At 33.9% G+C, this 18,039-nt stretch overlaps 1 protein-coding gene across 4 annotated transcripts in view; it reads left to right on the forward strand.

Annotated features, from left to right (window-relative positions):
• IBTK (inhibitor of Bruton tyrosine kinase) overlaps positions 1 to 18,039 on the forward strand; it is a 94,233-nt gene that overhangs the window by 26,495 nt on the left and 49,699 nt on the right. For 3 of the 4 annotated variants that reach the window (XM_006048261.4, XM_025294832.3, XM_044924494.2), the window contains 11 exons: positions 1,195 to 1,365; positions 3,217 to 3,334; positions 3,424 to 3,604; positions 5,589 to 5,712; positions 7,762 to 7,939; positions 10,735 to 10,912; positions 12,206 to 12,805; positions 13,779 to 13,865; positions 14,682 to 14,764; positions 14,848 to 14,885; positions 15,322 to 15,418. In XM_006048261.4, the coding sequence (XP_006048323.3) occupies positions 1,195 to 1,365; positions 3,217 to 3,334; positions 3,424 to 3,604; positions 5,589 to 5,712; positions 7,762 to 7,939; positions 10,735 to 10,912; positions 12,206 to 12,805; positions 13,779 to 13,865; positions 14,682 to 14,764; positions 14,848 to 14,885; positions 15,322 to 15,418 (1,855 nt within the window). The remainder of the gene's footprint in view (positions 1 to 1,194; positions 1,366 to 3,216; positions 3,335 to 3,423; positions 3,605 to 5,588; positions 5,713 to 7,761; positions 7,940 to 10,734; positions 10,913 to 12,205; positions 12,806 to 13,778; positions 13,866 to 14,681; positions 14,765 to 14,847; positions 14,886 to 15,321; positions 15,419 to 18,039) is intronic. The other variant, XM_006048262.4, reaches the window with a different exon arrangement.

The following is an 18,039-nucleotide window of genomic DNA, read 5'->3' on the forward strand; positions in this document are numbered from 1 at the left end:
ATCACAAAATTTAGTCAGCTACTGAAACTTAGTGCTAATTGGGAAAACCTAATAATCATTACATTCAGGAAAATACCTTACTAGTTTATTTTTAAGTAATTTTTTTTTTTTTTTTGAGGGGACTGGTGGCATATTCATCGATTAAGAGGTCTTTAAAAAGGAGAGAGAGCTATGATAATTGCTTCTATTATTAGGGTATATTATGTGCTAGGCATTGTTTATGCTTTCCATTTAGTATTGTTACCTTGATTTAAGCCTTAAACAGCCTTGTGAAGTTATAGCCTTATTATCCTCATTTTATACATAATGACAATAGTAATAATAGTACTCATTTATTAGTTGTTTACTCTGAGCCAGAGATGGTTGTTTTGCGCTTACCAATTCATTTACTCCTTATATTGATCTTATTATCATCCAAAATACTATTATTTTGCATTCAGATGAAGAAAATGAGAGAAGTTAAGAGATTTTTTTGATATCAAATAGCTGGTAAATGCAGAGAAGGCAATGGCACCCCACTCCAGTACTCTTTCTTGCCTGGAAAATCCCATGGACAGAGGAGCCTGGTAGGCTGCAGTCCATGGGGTCGCTAAGAGTCGGACACGACTGAGCGACTTCACTTTCACTTTTCACTTTCATGCATTGGAGAAGGAAATGGCAAGCCACTCCAGTGTTCTTGCCTGGAGAATCCCAGGGACGGGAGAGCTTGCTGGGCTTCCGTCTATGGGGTCGCACAGAGTCAGACATGACTGAAGTGACTTAGCAGTAGCAGCAGCACCTGGTAAATGGCTGGATTAAGATTTGAACCCAGAACAGATGACTTTAAAGGAATATAATATTGTTTGGTCTTCGTTGAAGGGCTGTGTTGATTCCTGTATTTTCATTTATTGCTTCACTCCACCAGTGAATACTGTGGTTAAAGAACAGCCTTTGTTCAGACCAAACAAATTTGCACTTGGTGTATGATATATGATAAGGGCTCAAAATCATTTATCGAATCCAATTGTTTTATTAAAATGTCTTACTGGGATTTTGTATTTTATTTATAAAGCAATGCCCGTGTCCTATTAAATTCATCCCCCTCCTTCAGCCATATAGCAGTCATGTCATTTGGGATGTAATATCCTCGGATTCTATTTGTATATTTTATATAAATGGTTAATGTAATATTTCAAAGTTAATTTTATTTTGTAGGTCCCTAGGCTTGTGGAAGGACTGAGTGGTCATAATTGTTCTCAAGTAGCAGCTGCTAAGGATCATACTGTTGTATTAACTGAAGATGGATGTGTTTATACATTTGGTCTAAATATTTTTCATCAATTAGGACTCATTCCTCCGCCTTCCAGTTGTAATGTACCCAGACAGGTAAACTTCTCTTTTTTAAACAATAATGTGACCATTGCCATAAAACCTATATGGACAAAAAGATAGAAGGTGTTGATAAGAGCAACTTATTTTACCTATAGTCAATGGTATATGTTTCTTCAATGGTATATATTTTATTTTTCACAGGAGAAATTGAGCATAGTACAAATTAAAATTTGTTTGGAGTGAGAAAGAAAGAAAGCACTTGGGATATTAGGCAGCAAACTGCCTTTGATTCAACTTACAAGTGGTCACAAGCAGAGGGGGATCCAGATATTTTGCAGAGGAGGATCCAGATATTTTGCAGAGGAGGATCCAGATATTTTGCAGAGGGGGATCCAGATATTTGGGGTTTGAAGCTTAATTTTGAGGCCCTCCTTAAAAAAAAAAACCACGAATTTTTTATAAGTAAAAAATGGGCCATGCACGTGAGGTCCCCAGAAGCTTAAGCTTATTGGCTTCATGGTCAATCTGTCTCTGCGCAGAAGTCACACCTGGCAAGTCTATTTGAGGGAACATAAGCCTGAAAGCCACTGTTCTGTTTTCTATTATCCCTTTTTCTGTTGTACAACTACCAGCAGAAGGTGGCCTTTCCTCAACTTCAGGGACCTAGTACACAGGACCTCAGGGCTGGTGCTTTAAATTAATGTATTACTAGAATCATCTATTGGAGAAGGAAATGGCAGCCCACTCCAGTATTCTTGCCTGGAGAATCCCGTGGACAGAGGAGCCTGGTGGGCTGCTGTCCATAGCATCGCACAGAGTCCGACACGACTGAAAGGACTTAGCATGCATGCATGCATTGGAGAAGGGATTGGGAACCCACTCTACTATTCTTGCCTGGAGAATCTCAGGGACAGAGGAGCCTAGTGGCTGCTGTCTATGGGGTCTCACAGAGTCGGACACGACTTAAGCAACTTGGCAGCAGCAGCAGCAGCAGAATCATCTATAACGTGTGTTTTCAACTCATAAAATTTTGCATTCTGGTATTAAAATTCTTCATTGGTTTAATTCTATGGATTTAAAATGATTATTAGATATTCATTTTTTATTAATAAAGCTTTAAAATCCAATGCTTTTACATTCTGGATGGCTAGTGAATCAATAGTAATTACTCCAAGATAATTAGAGGTAGTTTCCGATCTGTGGTACTTCTTAGAAGATCCATTTTCCTCAACCAACTGTGGAATGTGTAGATATTTAATCATTTTTTAGACTTCTTTAGGAATGGTAGCTTTTACTCACATTTTCATTCTGTTTGTGTGGCTGTCTTGGAGCTCCGGGTTGTTACGGACATATCCAGTGTTCTTAAGTGAGGGCAGATTTGTGCCCCAGAGCCATTTGGCAATGTCTAGAGACAGTTTTAGTTGTTACAACTGGGGGGTAGGGCTGGGGTTAGTGGTACTGACATCTAGTGGACAGAGGCCAGGGATGCTGCCAAACCTCCTGTGACACAGTCCCCCACAACAACCATCTGGTTCAAAATGTTAGCAGTGTTACTGTTAAGAGACTCAGGATATGTCAAATATAAAAGTACCATGTTTTCTAATAAGAACCAGGATGCCTGTTGTGTATATTGCATGTTAATAAAAGTTTAATGGTTTGTATAAAGTTTTTTGTATGTTAAAACTGCTGATTTAAGGTGGCTGCATCAAAATGTCTTATGTTCTAAGAGGAGTTGGGGTCAGTATTAGTGCTGAGATCTATTGGTGATGACTGCCTTTAGTACATGAAGGGGTTACTGGCAGCAAGTATGCCCTGTATTTGCTACCCTGGTCTGCTAGATCTTTTGCAAAATTCCGTTAGTTTATAGATACATAATAAACTGAAGCCTTACTTGTCTTTGAATAGATGCAGGCAAAGTATCTGAAAGGAAGGACAATCATTGGAATAGCAGCTGGCAGGTTTCATACCGTGCTGTGGACTAGAGAGGCTGTTTACACTATGGGACTAAATGGTGGACAGCTGGGTAAGAAATCCAGGATAACAATATCTGAAAAATAAATTGTGTTCTTAAAACGGATATTTTGTGATTTGTTTGCTTATGTAATTTTTTAGGTTATTTACTAGATCCCAATGGAGAAAAGTGTGTAACTGCTCCTCGTCAAGTCTCTGCCCTTCATCATAAGGACATCACTCTGTCTTTGGTTGCTGCTAGTGATGGGGCTACTGTCTGTGTTACCACAAAGGGAGATATTTACTTACTTGCAGACTATCAGTGCAAGAAGCTGGCTTCTAAGTACGTATATTTCTGTGAAAGAAACGTACCTTAATAATTCAGTTCTTCCAGCAAATATCTGAGTTTCAGCTTTATGTTATTCTCTGATGTGTCAAATGGGAACACTGAATGGTGGGAAAGTCAAGAGTTTTTGCCTAAGATGATAATCTTAATCTTTTGGCAAATGTTCAGTAAATATATGTAAAAGTTCTTTGTAGGGTTGTAAAGAGTATTTCTGAATTAAGATAACATATGGTTAAATATGACCTATAAGTTTCCCTTTTTTATGCTTTAGGTGCACAGAAATAGATTAATCATAATTCTTGGTTTGTGACACAATCATCTTTGGTTCATGTATAGCCTTTATATATTACACATTTATTTAAAAACATTGTTAGTCATACTCTCTACCCTCTACTCAGTCCAAGTATTTATACCTAATTGGTGTATTTTTATATTTTTGTATAGCCAGTTTTTATCTGATAACATATTATAGTAGCATGTGGTAAACAAGTAGTTGGCTGTCTAATCAAAAAGTCAGTTAAAGCAGGGAATTATAAAACTTAAGGTTTAAGTATAGATGAGTCAGCTGGAGTTCTGTCTTTTGTGCATAAACCATATTTGTAATATGTTATCTCTTCATTTTGAACGACTTAAGGAGCAAGTGCTTAAAAAACAATTATGAAGTAAGTTAAGGGCAGAATCCTATATTTTTCATACATTTTCAGTATTTAATATAGTTGCTTAATCTATATCTGATTTGACAGTAATTTTTTGCCTGTCATATTTGTTGCATCATTTTAAAGTATTATGCTTTTATAGAAAGTGTTCTTCTCAGACTACTATTTTGTTGGTTTTACATATTTCATTATACGTGTAGTAATAAATACAAGTAGAGAAATAGATCTTTGAACAGATACAGTAGCTCAGTTAGTGGGAGTAGGCATGTGTAGGAATTCTAGAGAGTTAGCCATCCAACTTTTAAAGTAATCAGGGATTTGAACTGAAATGCAACAGAATGTGCTTTTGCTAATGTCAGTGAGACGGTAACTTCATGAACAGATACCATTATGAACAGAAGATGTCAACCGTCAATATACACAACTTATCTTCTGTGTGTAACAGTTGGAAAGTTACCAATTGTAAGGTCATATTTCAGTTATAAAAATATGAAAATGTGATCAAACTTGTTTCTTAGAACTGAGTTATATAGGTTTCTTTCTGAGCATGAGATGATTTATGGGATGTAAGAATTTGTTTTTGCTTTGCATTTATAAAACTTAACCTCACAACATTAAGTTACATAAATATGTTACATCCAAGTTTTGCCTAAGAAAATTCTTTTGTTACAGAGTAGTAATTTTGAAAAGAAAAACATTAAAATTTTTTTATTTTATTTTTTAAAATAAAATATAAAAATATATTATAAGTTAAAATGTTAAAATAAAATATTTTTAAACATTTAAAAATACCTGAAAGAGAGGACAGTCACTGGAATAGTAGCAGGCAGGTTTCACACAGTGCCATAGGCATCACATGTGTATATGATGAAATGTGTAATGAATTGACTAGTGGATGGGTTATTAAATTAGCAATACTAATTATTTTTATAGTAGCTGTATCTATTTAAAGTTGTCCATATTTGAAATAAGGATTTCTGTTTTGTTTTGAGGTTTAAATTTTTTCTGTTAAGAATGCAGATAATATATAGGAGTTTTTTCGTCTTACCAGTTATTTAATCTGGGCAGAATGTGTATGTTAGCACATGGGGTTTTAGATATATAGCGTGTATATCTGAGTAGGTAAAAACTTGCCATAGAAAGAAATGGTCATTGTGTAGGGGAAACTCATAAAAGGAGGGACTAAGGATACCAAAGGTCAAATCACCTTACTTTATCTTTCACAGCAATCACCCTAAATTATTGTTTGAATAGTAATTTATTTAAAATTGAGCTTGTATAGTATAGCAAACATATTCATCTAGAATTTTTTTTTTTTCACTCAGACAACTGAACTTGAAAAAGGTTCTTGTATCTGGGGGGCATATGGAATACAAAGTTGATCCTGAACATTTGAAAGAAAATGGGGGTCAGAAAATTTGCATTCTTGCAATGGATGGAGCTGGAAGGGTGAGTATATATTTATGCAAAAGCTTAGTAATCTTGTTCTCAGTTGACAGCTGTAGAGGACCTGATAATGTAAAACTGTGTTGCTATGATAGTGGATTCCTGCTGACTTGTTTCCCTACTTGTTTTTGATGTCCAATACTAATTGGTTTGAAATAGTAATTGGTATTTCAAAGAAAGTATGACATGTCAGGTTGCATAGTACTGCCTTGTTAAACTGTAGTTTAAAATTTCATTTATTGTGTGTAAAATAGAAGTAAGGGATTTGATGAGTTATTTGATATATACACTAAGTATTCAAAAATAATATTGAATTATATAGATGTGAGGTATATAACTACTCTTTTAAAAAGGTAAAAAACTAAGCTGGCAGTATTAAAAATACATAATCAGAAATTTTCTCTCAAATTTGATCTTAAATGTACACAAAATATTATATATACAGAGATTATAACTGTCATATAGAAAATATATGTATTTCTGGATCGCTATATAAAGAATCTGTGGGACTTCCCTGGCAGTCAAGTGGTTAAGACTCAACAGTCCCAGTGCTGGGAGCATAGGTTTGATCCCTGGTCAGGGAACTAATGGCACCCCACTCCAGTACTCTTGCCTGGAAAATCCCATGGACTGAGGAGCCTTGGTGGGCTGCAGTCCATGGGGTCCCTGAGGGTTGGACACGACTGAGCGACTTCACTTTCACTTTTCACTTTCATGCATTGGAGAAGGAAATGGCAACCCACTCCAGTGTTCTTGCCTGGAGAATCCCAGGGACGGGGGAGCCTGGTGGGCTGCTGTCTATGGGGTCGCACAGAGTCGGACACAACTGAAGTCACTTAGCATAGCATTATACATTAGAAACACTGAATAAGTTTTACACTGTGACTGGAAAAACCGATTGCTGTCTGCTTTTTGTTTATAAAATAAAAACATACAATAAGTGTATTGAGGTTTTATAAATTGCTATAAAAATTGACATTTTAGAAACTGAAGAATTAATCATAAAACTCCACCTACTGGTACATTATAGGAATAAATCTGTGATTGATCATTTTATTTGAGGGAACTATCTTTAAGAATTAGAGATCTAATTTGTAGTAAAAGAAGGAAGCAGAGGCATAGAATTACATTTAAAAAGTTGAATATTAAAAACATTTGACTTTGGGATATAGTTCATGTACAGTAATAGAGATCTAGCTTGTTTATACATGTGGATACTTACTTCCTGTAAAATTAATAACTTTAAAAATGACAGGACAAGCTCTGATAGTATCAGCTGATCAGTACAGTCTATATTTTGTGTACATAACTTGAGTGACCTTGGCAGATACCATTCTGTGCTTTAAGATTCTTAATTATGAGGAGATTGAGCTTTTCAAGATCAGTAGTATTAATTTTTCAAATGAAATCGTGCTTGGAATGCCTGTCTATGATGTAGATGAAAAAAAGGTTTGCTGCTCTAGATAGAGCTGGATTGGAAAGCCCGGCACCTGGTCTCTTGTCATTTTCAGTCCTCGAGCAGCAGCCCCTTGGCCATTTCTCGGGAGCACTAAGGCTGACAGAACCATGTGGAAGCTGCTGAATTCTGTGATGATTGTTCTGTCTCTGAGATTTTGTTTTACTTGAGTTATGTAGACATCTTTTTTTGTTCCCCTTGAGAGTAAAGTTTGGATTTTTGTAGGGTGGTTTTCATTCTTCTTGTAAATATTACTCTTAAGTCTGACATTCAAGTTTTAGCATTAAGAATTTGGTTTTCTTTAGCATATTGTATGCTAAACATTGTAGCATATGTTTGCTCCACATGAGTAACACTGAACATTACTTCTTAAGAGAAGTGTCTTTGAAGCATTTTTAATGCTTCATGTTTGCTTGATGTATTTTCTGAAAGATACACCATCATGGCTTTTATATGTATATCTTATACTATGGAAAAATGAACATTGGAACATACTGAGAGCTCTTAGTTTTTGAGATAAGATCTGTTGATTTCATTTTTTGGTTGTTCAGATGCTATATTGCTTTCTATTCCACTGTAATTTGGTTTTATCTTAGGTATTTTGCTGGAGATCTGTCAACAGTTCTATGAAGCAGTGTCGATGGGCTTATCCACGCCAAGTCTTCATTTCTGATATTGCTTTAAGTAGAAATGAAATTCTTTTTGTCACACGAGATGGAGAGGGATTTAGAGGGAAATGGTTTGAAGAAAAAAGAAAGAGTTCTGAAAAGAAAGGTTAGTTCATATATGTAAATGGCATGCAAAAGTACCTTCTGGCTAATGTTTAATTTTGTACTTACTTATTATTAGGTTTAACTGACAAATGTTACTAGGTTTTACCTCTATATCTCTTCTTTTGATTTTTGGTTTGTCTGTGTGCAGGTAAACAAAGGGAATTCAATCCACTTAAATCCTAAATTTTCAATCTTATATCTGTTAGTATGCCCTGAAATCATGGTACATTCCCATCAGTAACAGAGGCAGAGTATTGCTAATCTCTAGTCTTGGCTCTAGGGACAGGGCAGTATAAAATTAAAAACAAAAAACTTTGCAGGTGGATTTGAACAATCTTCCAAATTCCTTTTTATCCCCCTCTCCCCAAATTGAGATTTGAGTGGCTTATGCTTCAGGGGTGTTTTGGGGGGTTTTTGTTTTGTGTTTTGAATATATAAAATGAAACTTTTATAAGGCATTTTAGGATTTAGAGGAAGATTACAGGAAGAATAAGGTTTTTATATTCATTGAGAATTTTAAAACCTACAGGTCGCTTTATTAAACAATTACTGAATAATTGGAGGCAAGTTTTATTCATTCCTTGATGAATATAAAGGAGAGCTTTAAGATGCTAGCATGGAAAATAGGAGTTATTCATTACATTATATAGTTCATTTTTGATTTTTCTGACTATGAATTGACGAACTTGTGGATTGCTTAACATTGTTTTTTTTTTAAACTCTAGTAGTAAGTAGCTTTTTTCTTTCATCCATAGTTAGTAATCTGTTGATTTTTTTTTCCTTCCAGAAAAAGTAGAATTCATTGACCTCTTCACATCTCATTCCTTCCACCCTAGCCCAAGTCACATCAAATGGTCACTGCAAAAAATGTTTCCTTTTTTCAACTCGTTTCTTTTTATTTATTCTCTTACCAGAGTGAGCTTTTAAGATCTGATCCCAATTTACCTGTGTTTAAAAACTTTTTGATGGTTTCCTCACTTCTTGAACATGGCCTACAAGGCTCCTGCTCTGACCCTTGTCTGCATCTCTGAATTCCTCTTGAGTTCTCTCCCTCTCATTACCACTCTCCAGACACTCTGACCTTCAGGTATTCAGTCTTGTCCAGTTGTGGTTAGTCCCAGGGCCTTTTCTGAAATTCACATCTCAGCTTAATTTATGCTTCTTCAGAGATGTTTTTACCAATTATTTAAACTTGGTTACCCTGTTTAACTTTTAATGTTCTCTTTGTATTTTTATCTTGTAGCTTATTTTTACTTGTTTTTATGTATTTATCTTTGTGATTAATTTTTCTAATGTTGGTCTCCTATCATAAGATGGCAAGGACCATGATATATAGTCATTTTATCCTCACAGTGAAATCAAGGTTTCTTTGTAATCATTAGCATTCAGCATATTTCCTTCCCTCATTAAGTCATCTATTGAGTGAACAAATCAGTTTTATATGCTAAAAGATACATAAAGAACATTTATAATTACTCAGAAAATTATAAACATATTCTTCAAAACTATAAAGCCACAAAGGAATGATTTTTGGATAGTTAATTGATTTGTAGTATCTATTTCTTTATAGATTACACAAGTCTATAAACATTTAAGGTATATTTACTATGTGCTGGATATAGGGCTAGGTTTTAATGATACAAAAATATGTAAGATGGGCCCCTGTTCTCAGACAGTCATGAGTTTGTAGGGGCAATAGATACATTTACAAATATTTGCAGTTCATGGAGACAGATACTAATTTGCACATAATAAGTCTTTTAAGAACATAGAAATTGGAATAACTCAGTGTCAGGAAGATTAGTAAATCCCTGTGAATAAAAGAGAGTGAATTTGAGAGTAACCAGAGGCATTTTGACTTGTGTTGGAATCCTTAGAATTGTGTCTTAGTCATAATTTGTGGTCTAAAACTGAATTCACGTTCTCATGCTTATGTATCTGCTTTTCAGTGTTTTTTAAGTAAATGGCTATCTTTCACACCCCATTTTCCCTCACCCTCTATAGCCGATTGGTCACCAAGTTTTGTCACTTCCATCTCAAATATTTTTGAAATCTCCACTTTCTCTAGTTTCTTTGCTACAACCTCAGTCTTAATAGTGTTCATTCTTTTTCTGGACTCTTAGTTTTGTCAGTGATCTCTTTGTCTTTATTTACTTTAAACATTTTTCATACTACAGGCAGAAACATTTACTTGCACGCACATGCCATATTTTTCTTTCATATCCTTGATCTGACTTGTACTGATAAAATCATTTGTTTAACATCTGTCTTCTCTGCTTGATTGTATACTCCAAGAGTGTAGAGGCATGCTATCTATCTTGTTCACTACAGTATTACTAGGGCTACACTGAAAAACACTATGTCACCGTAGCACATGTGGTCATTCAGATATCTGCTGAATAAATGGAAGGAAGGGGGAGAAGAAGGGAGGAAGCAAATGACGTTTTTAATAGAAGCTGAGGAATTTTTAAAGGTAGTATAGACATTGTATTTGCCTTTTAGACAACTTTGGTTGCAGTGTGGAGGACAAAATCATGAGTAATTGAAAAAAGAAGAAAATTGAAAAAAAAAATCATGAATAATTGAGAATTGACCCACCAAAATTTCTTCTATCAGACAAATAATATATAGGGTGTAAATTATGTTGAAGAGAGAGAAGATGTAGTTCTTCAAAAGGACTTAACGCAGACAAAAGATTTCTCTATTCTAATTGTTTTTCTATTCCATTTACTCCTAAATCGTTTTAACCGTTTTAATAAAGCCTTGATTAATGAAAGCTTATTTTTTTCTTTTTAGCAGAGATTTTATCAAACCTTCATAATTCCTCACCAGATGTGTCTTGTGTCTCTGATATAAATAGTGTATATGAAAGAATTCGACTTGAGAAACTTACTTTTGCCCATAGAGCTGTTAGTGTCAGCACAGATCCAAGTGGATGCAACTTTGCAGTCTTGCAATCAGATCCTAAAACAAGGTAAATGTACACTTGTCTATATTAAATTTCATTTTTAGAAGGAACAGTCATTGGGTTTTCTTTTGTTTTTGTTAGCTCCTGGTACAAATTTAATTGAATAGCTGTTGTCAAGTCTTATAGAGACTTCAGACATATAATCCTATTACTAGGTTAACTCAAAGGTGGAGTTTGTTATATTGGAAGTTAGGAGTGTTTGTTTTAGCTTGTAAATGGATATTTATTGAAAATATTGAAGGTAATATGTACATATGCACACAGAATTTATTCATGTCTTTGGTACTTCATGATGTCCTGTAGGTTCTCAGATTTTGAGAAATATAAATATTTGTTACATAGTTTACAAAAATTTCTGACCATTGAGTACAGTGGGAAATGATAGACGAGTAGTATAGAGTCATGTGGAGGGCATTGTGAATCTCAGTGCACATCTTCTGTCACATTAGTACAGAGATGACAGGTTTAAGATAAATATCAAGGGTCTTAACTGAAAAGGGTAAAAAGTCCTAGAGACAGGATTCCTCCTGGTTTGCCCAGGTCTGTCCCACCTTGAGCACTGAAAGTTTCCTCTCCTGGGAAACTGCTCAGTCCCAGGCGGACCAGGGGAGTTGGTCACCCTACCGAGAAGAGTGAAACGTACATTGGGAAGGTATGATTGCGTGCTTAAAGTTCTGAAAGAACCAGGGATATGGACTGATGTATGTGTGTATATTTATCTTTATTTCCTTGAGTTGCTAACTTATTCTGGGATCTGGGACCTAAAGTATTTATTTGCTGTTCTGTATATATTCTCCACTTGTGACATGAAAGAATATAAAACAGGAAAAGGTTGAACACTGTACTGTACTCTTTTTGAATGTTTTTAGTAATACTTTTAAAAATACATTTAAAAAATTTCTCCAAAAGTCATTCCAATTTATGTTCTAGTGTTTCCCTATAGAAACAGAAAACTCTCCTTTCAAAGGAAAACTTAATTCTTGTCATGTTAGTTGAGGGGAAATAAAATACATATAGGAAATAAAATACATAAAGGAACAGAAAATATTTAAAGGGTATCTAAAATTATTCTTTTGGAAATGTCTTATTCTTATTGGAATAAGATGCAATGTTCTTATTGGAAATGTCAAATGCAATATTTTTATTGGAAATGTCAAATGAAAGATTTTCTAAGTTTAATAAGTAAAAATGAAATTATACTTTAAGGAGAATTGCCTAGGGATGCTCTTGGTTTTTTGTGTTTTCTTTTTTTTTTTTTCATTATTTTGAAGGTAAAAATAATTTTTGTTTCATTTCTAGCCTTTATGAAATTCCAACTGTGTCCTCCTCATCCTTTTTTGAGGAGTTTGGCAAGCTGTTAAGGGAAACGGATGAAATGGACAACATCCATGATGTGACATTTCAAGTTGGCAGTAGACTCTTCCCTGCACATAAATATATTTTGGCAGTGCGTTCTGACTTTTTCCAGAAATTGTTTCTTTCGGATGGTACCGCATTAGACTTCACAGATGTTTACCGGAAAGATGAAGATTCTGCAGGCTGCCATCTCTTTGTGGTAGAGAAGGTTCATCCTGACCTGTTTGAATACCTTTTGCAGTTTATATACACAGATACTTGCGACTTTTTAACTCATGGCTTCAAACCAAGACTAAATTTAAACAGAAAACCAGAAGGACATCCAGGCACTCCAAATTGTCATTCGAATAAAATGAATTCCCATGAAGATAATCAGAAGTCAGCATTTGAAGTTTACAAAAGTAATCAAGCTCATACAATTAGTGAAAAGCAGAAGAGTAAATCCAAATCTTCCAAAAAAGTAAAAAGTGTTGGGGAAGATGATCCTGTAAAAATGTTGCAAAATGTCGCAAAGAAATTTGGTTTCAGTAATTTAAGTAGTAGGTATGACTCCTCCTTAGTATCTATTCATGTCTCATTATGTCTTCCTTTTAGAAATTCTGCTTCTTGGTTTTTCTTTCCCTGCTCAGCTTTGCTTTGCTCCTGCTGCTGATCTTGGTCCTTCTCTTCCCCTCCCTACCCCCTCCCCACCCATCTCCATCCCCTCCTCCATCCTCTCCTCATCTTCCTTTTCTTTTCTCTTTCCTTCACTTTCCCTCTCTCTCTCCTTTTCTCTCCCCCTCCCCTTTCTGTTTGGATCTGTTTCTTAAGGGACCTGTTTCTCTGTTTTCTACTAAAGCTATCTCTAGGATTCCCTGGATTAAAACATTAAAGGATAGAAAGGCTGTTCATGGATTTGAACTCTCATGGTGTCTCTGTAACAGGGATCTGGAGTGGCAGGCAGTGTGGTATTCTGGAAAGAGTACTGTCTTTGGAGTTAGACCTATATGTGCCTCTTAGCTCCACTATAACCAGCCTAGGGCAAATTTCTTATTTCTTGAACCTTAGTTTCTCAGTAGATAAAATGAGAGGGATAATATTTACCTTATGTTATTGGTGTAGTTTGGTCATAAAGCATGTGTACAATGCCTGACAATATTTGTCATCTTAACAAACCAGATTTTTTGGAGTTCTCTATTTTTAAGGTATTTATGTTGCCTGTGGCAGTATAACCTTAGTTGTGGGGCAGGAGCCAAGGGAGGAGAGTTTATCATGTTTTCTGATTGAAACCATGAAGGGTTTTGTGTTGTAGCTTTCACTTGTTTTTTTGTCAGTAATGATGTTTAACACATTTTAAATATTAAGTAAAATTGAAGGACACTGTATGACTTCTTTATCACAGAGTAGGGGTTTGCTGAGATACTCTTCTAGGTGATACAAATTATACAATCATGTTTAGATGTGGGCTCATTTGTTGGATTTTTGTTGTTTTGGTAGGGGAATATAGTCACCAATTGTTACTTTTTATCCTTGATAGGTTAGATGGAGTCAGATATGAAAATGAAGAAATTAGTATCATTGCCAAGAAAACTGGTAGTAAACCAAAGCTAAATCAGAAAAAATGGTAAGTTAGGAAATGAAGATAAACTTTTCATCTCTAGATTTTGGGGCCCTAACTGGAAATAGAGCTCTCTTTATTTACACATGTATGCAGCAAAATGTGTATGTGGATACCCTGTTACCTTTATTAATCTTTTTCATGTCTGGAAATGTTGGAGAATTGTTGAGGCAAATGGATAAAATGTTAACTGCTCAGTAAGACATAGAGTTCATTTTTTTTTTTCTGATTACTCTCTAATAAAGAATTTAAAAAAAATTTCCTAAATTTTGTATTTTTTTAATAAATAGGTAATGATGTTAACCCAGAAACCAAAATAATTATGCCTCTTCTCTTCATCATTATGAAGATTATTTCCTTTAGTATAATTTTGTTCCATAATAAGTACATTATTCTAAATATGTTTATTATTAAAAGTTTTTATTTTTAGGTATTTGTCTCTTGTAGGTAGAAAATTTTAGAGAAAAACCTGGTTGTATATAGACTGTGCTTAGCACAAAATAGGTTGTACAAATAAGTGAATTAATGACCTTTGACTGTCATGCCGCTTAGTGTCATATTAATTAGCACCTGGCCTGTATTGAAAAAGGAAAATTAGAAGGAAGACTTTTTTGAATATTTGTCTGTACACAGTTCCTTTTACAAGTACTATCTTTGTTGTAAGGCCTTATTTTTTTTCCCTAAAGTGGAAGGAGATAAAATATTTTATTTGTATGTATACCCTCAAGTTGTTTGTTATATGCCACCTTTAATTTGGAGAAAATCAAAAGTTAAGACAAATCCTAAAATTGCTTTTGCTTCAATTAAACTTTTTTTTTCCAGTTCATTTTTATGTGATGTGACCATGAAATCAGTGGATGGAAAGGAATTTCCTTGTCATAAATGTGTTCTTTGTGCTAGACTTGGTAGGTGTACTTTTTGTTGGTTGCAGATTTATTTGTTTTGGTATTGTTGCCTAGTCTTAATTGAATTTTTTTTTTTCTTTCAGAATATTTTCATAGTATGCTGAGTAGCTCATGGATTGAGGTAAGATTTAAGTAGAAACCACATAGGCTGCTAATTATGCTTTATATTTTTGGGAAATTATATACTAAAGAAACTTTAAAATATTTTTAACTCAGTTTTTCTTTTGTATTGACTTTATTTATGCTTAAACTGTCTGGAAAATAGCAGTGTTTTGAAATTAAAGTTGTTGCAAAATAATTACTTAAATGAATTCTCCATTATTATTTGGAGTTATATTTGCAATACCAGTTTGTTTCTTTTTTCTCAGATTTTCTTGATTCTTTTTCATGTTACAAGGCATTTTAAAATTAAATGTATCTCATTTTAGCTTTGTGTTTTAACATTATATTTTTTTGCATTTGATGTGATTCCTGTTAAAAGTTTTTCATAGTGATCACCTCAATCAGATTGTAGTGTTATTTTGTAGTTGAAAATTAATTGTTTTACTTTTATTTAGGCTTCCAGTTGTGCAGCTCTGGAAATGCCAATACATTCTGATATACTGAAAGTTATTTTGGACTACCTCTATACTGATGAAGCTATTGTGATAAAAGGTATTAATAAAAGTTAGGACATTTTAGATATTTAAGATACAGTTTAAAAATGATAAAATTACACAAATCTTATTTTCTGCTTTAATTGAATTAATCGACAAAGGCTTAAATTTAGAATAAGCTATACAGATGATTACTAACAGTGAAGGAATGGAATAGAAAATTTTCATTACCTACATGGAAATGAACTCTATAAGAATTGTTAATAATGGTTGAGATTAGATTTAACATTTTCATACCCAGCTACTTTTACATGATTGAGATGAAAAATTGACAACAGAGAGTATAGTCTTGATAGATAGTCTACAAAAGTTCTTTCTTGTCTGTTTTTCCCCTCATGTGAATGTGTCTGAAGTATAAACTAATAATTGAACTGAAATTTATAAAGAGATGCATTTATATATTTTTTGATAATAGCCTTCCTAACAGGTATAAGGTGACATCTTCTTGTGGTTTTGATTTGCATTTCTCTGATAAACAGTGATATTGAGCACCTTTTCATTTACCTTTTGGCCATTTGTATGTCTTCCATGGACAAATGTCTAAGATCTTTTGCCCATTAAAAATAAAGTTTTTATTTTATATTGTACTATCGTTGATTTATAATGTTGTATTAGTGTCAGGTATACAGCAAACTGAATCAATTATGCATATATATGCATCCTTTTTCAAATTCTTTTCCCATTTAGGTTATTACAGAATATTGAGCAAGATTCCCTGTGCTATACAGTAGGTTCTTGTTGGTTATCTATTTTGAATATAGTAGTATGTATATGTCAATCCCAAACTCCCAATTTATCCTTCACCCCAGTCTTTCCCCTTTGGTAACCAGAAGTTTGTCTTCTAGGTCTGTAGTTTTTTTTTTGTTTTGTTTTTGCTATTGAATTTATATGAGTTCCTTATATATTTTGGACATTAATCTCTCATGCTTTGCAGTTATTTTCTCCCATTCCAAGGTTGCCTTTTCTGTTGACTCTTTGGTGTGATTTTTGGTTTCATGGAACACCACTTGTTTATTTTCGCTTTTGTTACATGTGGTTTTGGTGTCATATCTAAAAAATCATTGCCAAGGCCAGTATCTAGGAGCTTTTCCTGTTTCTTCTTCTAGGAGTTTTTTGGTTTCAGGTCTTAGATTTAAATCTTTAATCCATTTTGAGTTGATTTTTGTCCAGTTTCATTATTTTGCATGTGGATATTAGGTTTTCTCATATCCTTAACTGAAGAGACTGTCTTTCCCTGTTTTGTATTCTTGACGTTCTTGTCAGAGGTTAATTGGCTGTATACATGAAGGTTTATTTCTGGCCTATTTTGTCTCATTGGTCTACGTGTCTCTTTTTATGCCAGGGTGTTCCTGTATTGATTACTCTAGCTTTGTAATAGGACTCAGAATTTCTGTAATAGAAATCATAAAATATGACAACTCCAGTTTTGTTGAATTTTTTCATATTGCTTTGGCCATTTATGGTCGTCTGTGGTTCCATGTAAATTTTAGGATTACTTTTTCTGTTTCTATGAAAGGTACCATTGGAACTTTTATAGGATTTCATTGAATATGTAGATTGCTTTGGGTAGAATGGGCATTTTAACAATATCAGTTCTTCTAGCCCATGAACATGAAATATCTTTCCATTTATTTGTATCTTCTTTAATTTGTTTTTTCAATGTTTTGTAGTTTTCAGTATGCAGATCTTTCATTTCCTTGGTTAAATTTATTCCTAGGTCTTTTATTCTTTTTTGATGTGATTGTAAAGTGGATTGATTCCATAATTTCTCTTTCTCTTAGCTCAATGTTAGTGTATAGAAATGCAACAGGTTTTTGTATATTGATTTTTTTACCCTGCAACTTTATTCATTTATTATTTCTAATAGTAAAAAATGCCACCAAAATACTATTAGAAATAATAAATGAACAAATTTACAGGGTTAAAAACAAATATACAAAAACCTGTTGCATTTCTAATTTGTTGTCAGTTTTTATTATGAATGTATATTGACTTGCAAAGAGTCGGACACGATTGAGCAACTGAACTGATGTTGAATTTTGTCATGTGCATTTTCTGCAACTATTGAGATGATCATATGATTTTTAGCCTCTATTCTGTTAATGTTGTGTATCATCTTTATTGATTTGCACATTTTGAACTGTCCGTGCATCACAGGTATAAATCCCACTTGATCATGGTGTATGGTCCTTTTAATATGCTGTTTAATTATGTTTATTGGTACTGTATTGAGGGTTTTTATATACACACTCATCAGGGATATTGTTCTGTAATTTTCTTGTAGTGAACTTGTCTGTCTTTGGTAGCAGGATAAGGTTGGCCTCATAAAGTGAGTTTGCAAGTGTTCCCCCCCTTTGGTTTTTGGGATTAGTTTAAGAAGGATTTGTGTTAATTTTTCTTTAAATATTTGGTAGAATTCACTGATGATGCATTCTGTTTTTGAACTTTTTGATTGCTGATTCATTCTCCTTATTCTGTTATTAGTCTGTTCAAATTTTCTATTTTATTATTCAGTTTTGCTATGTTTCATGTTTCTAGGAACTGATCCATTTCTTCTAGGTTGTCCAGTTCATTAGCATATAGTTATCCATTATAGTCTCTTATGAGCCTTTATATTTC

The sequence above is a fragment of the Bubalus bubalis genome, chromosome 10, assembly GCF_019923935.1.
Source record: "Bubalus bubalis isolate 160015118507 breed Murrah chromosome 10, NDDB_SH_1, whole genome shotgun sequence".
NCBI classification, from domain to species: Eukaryota; Metazoa; Chordata; class Mammalia; order Artiodactyla; family Bovidae; genus Bubalus; species Bubalus bubalis.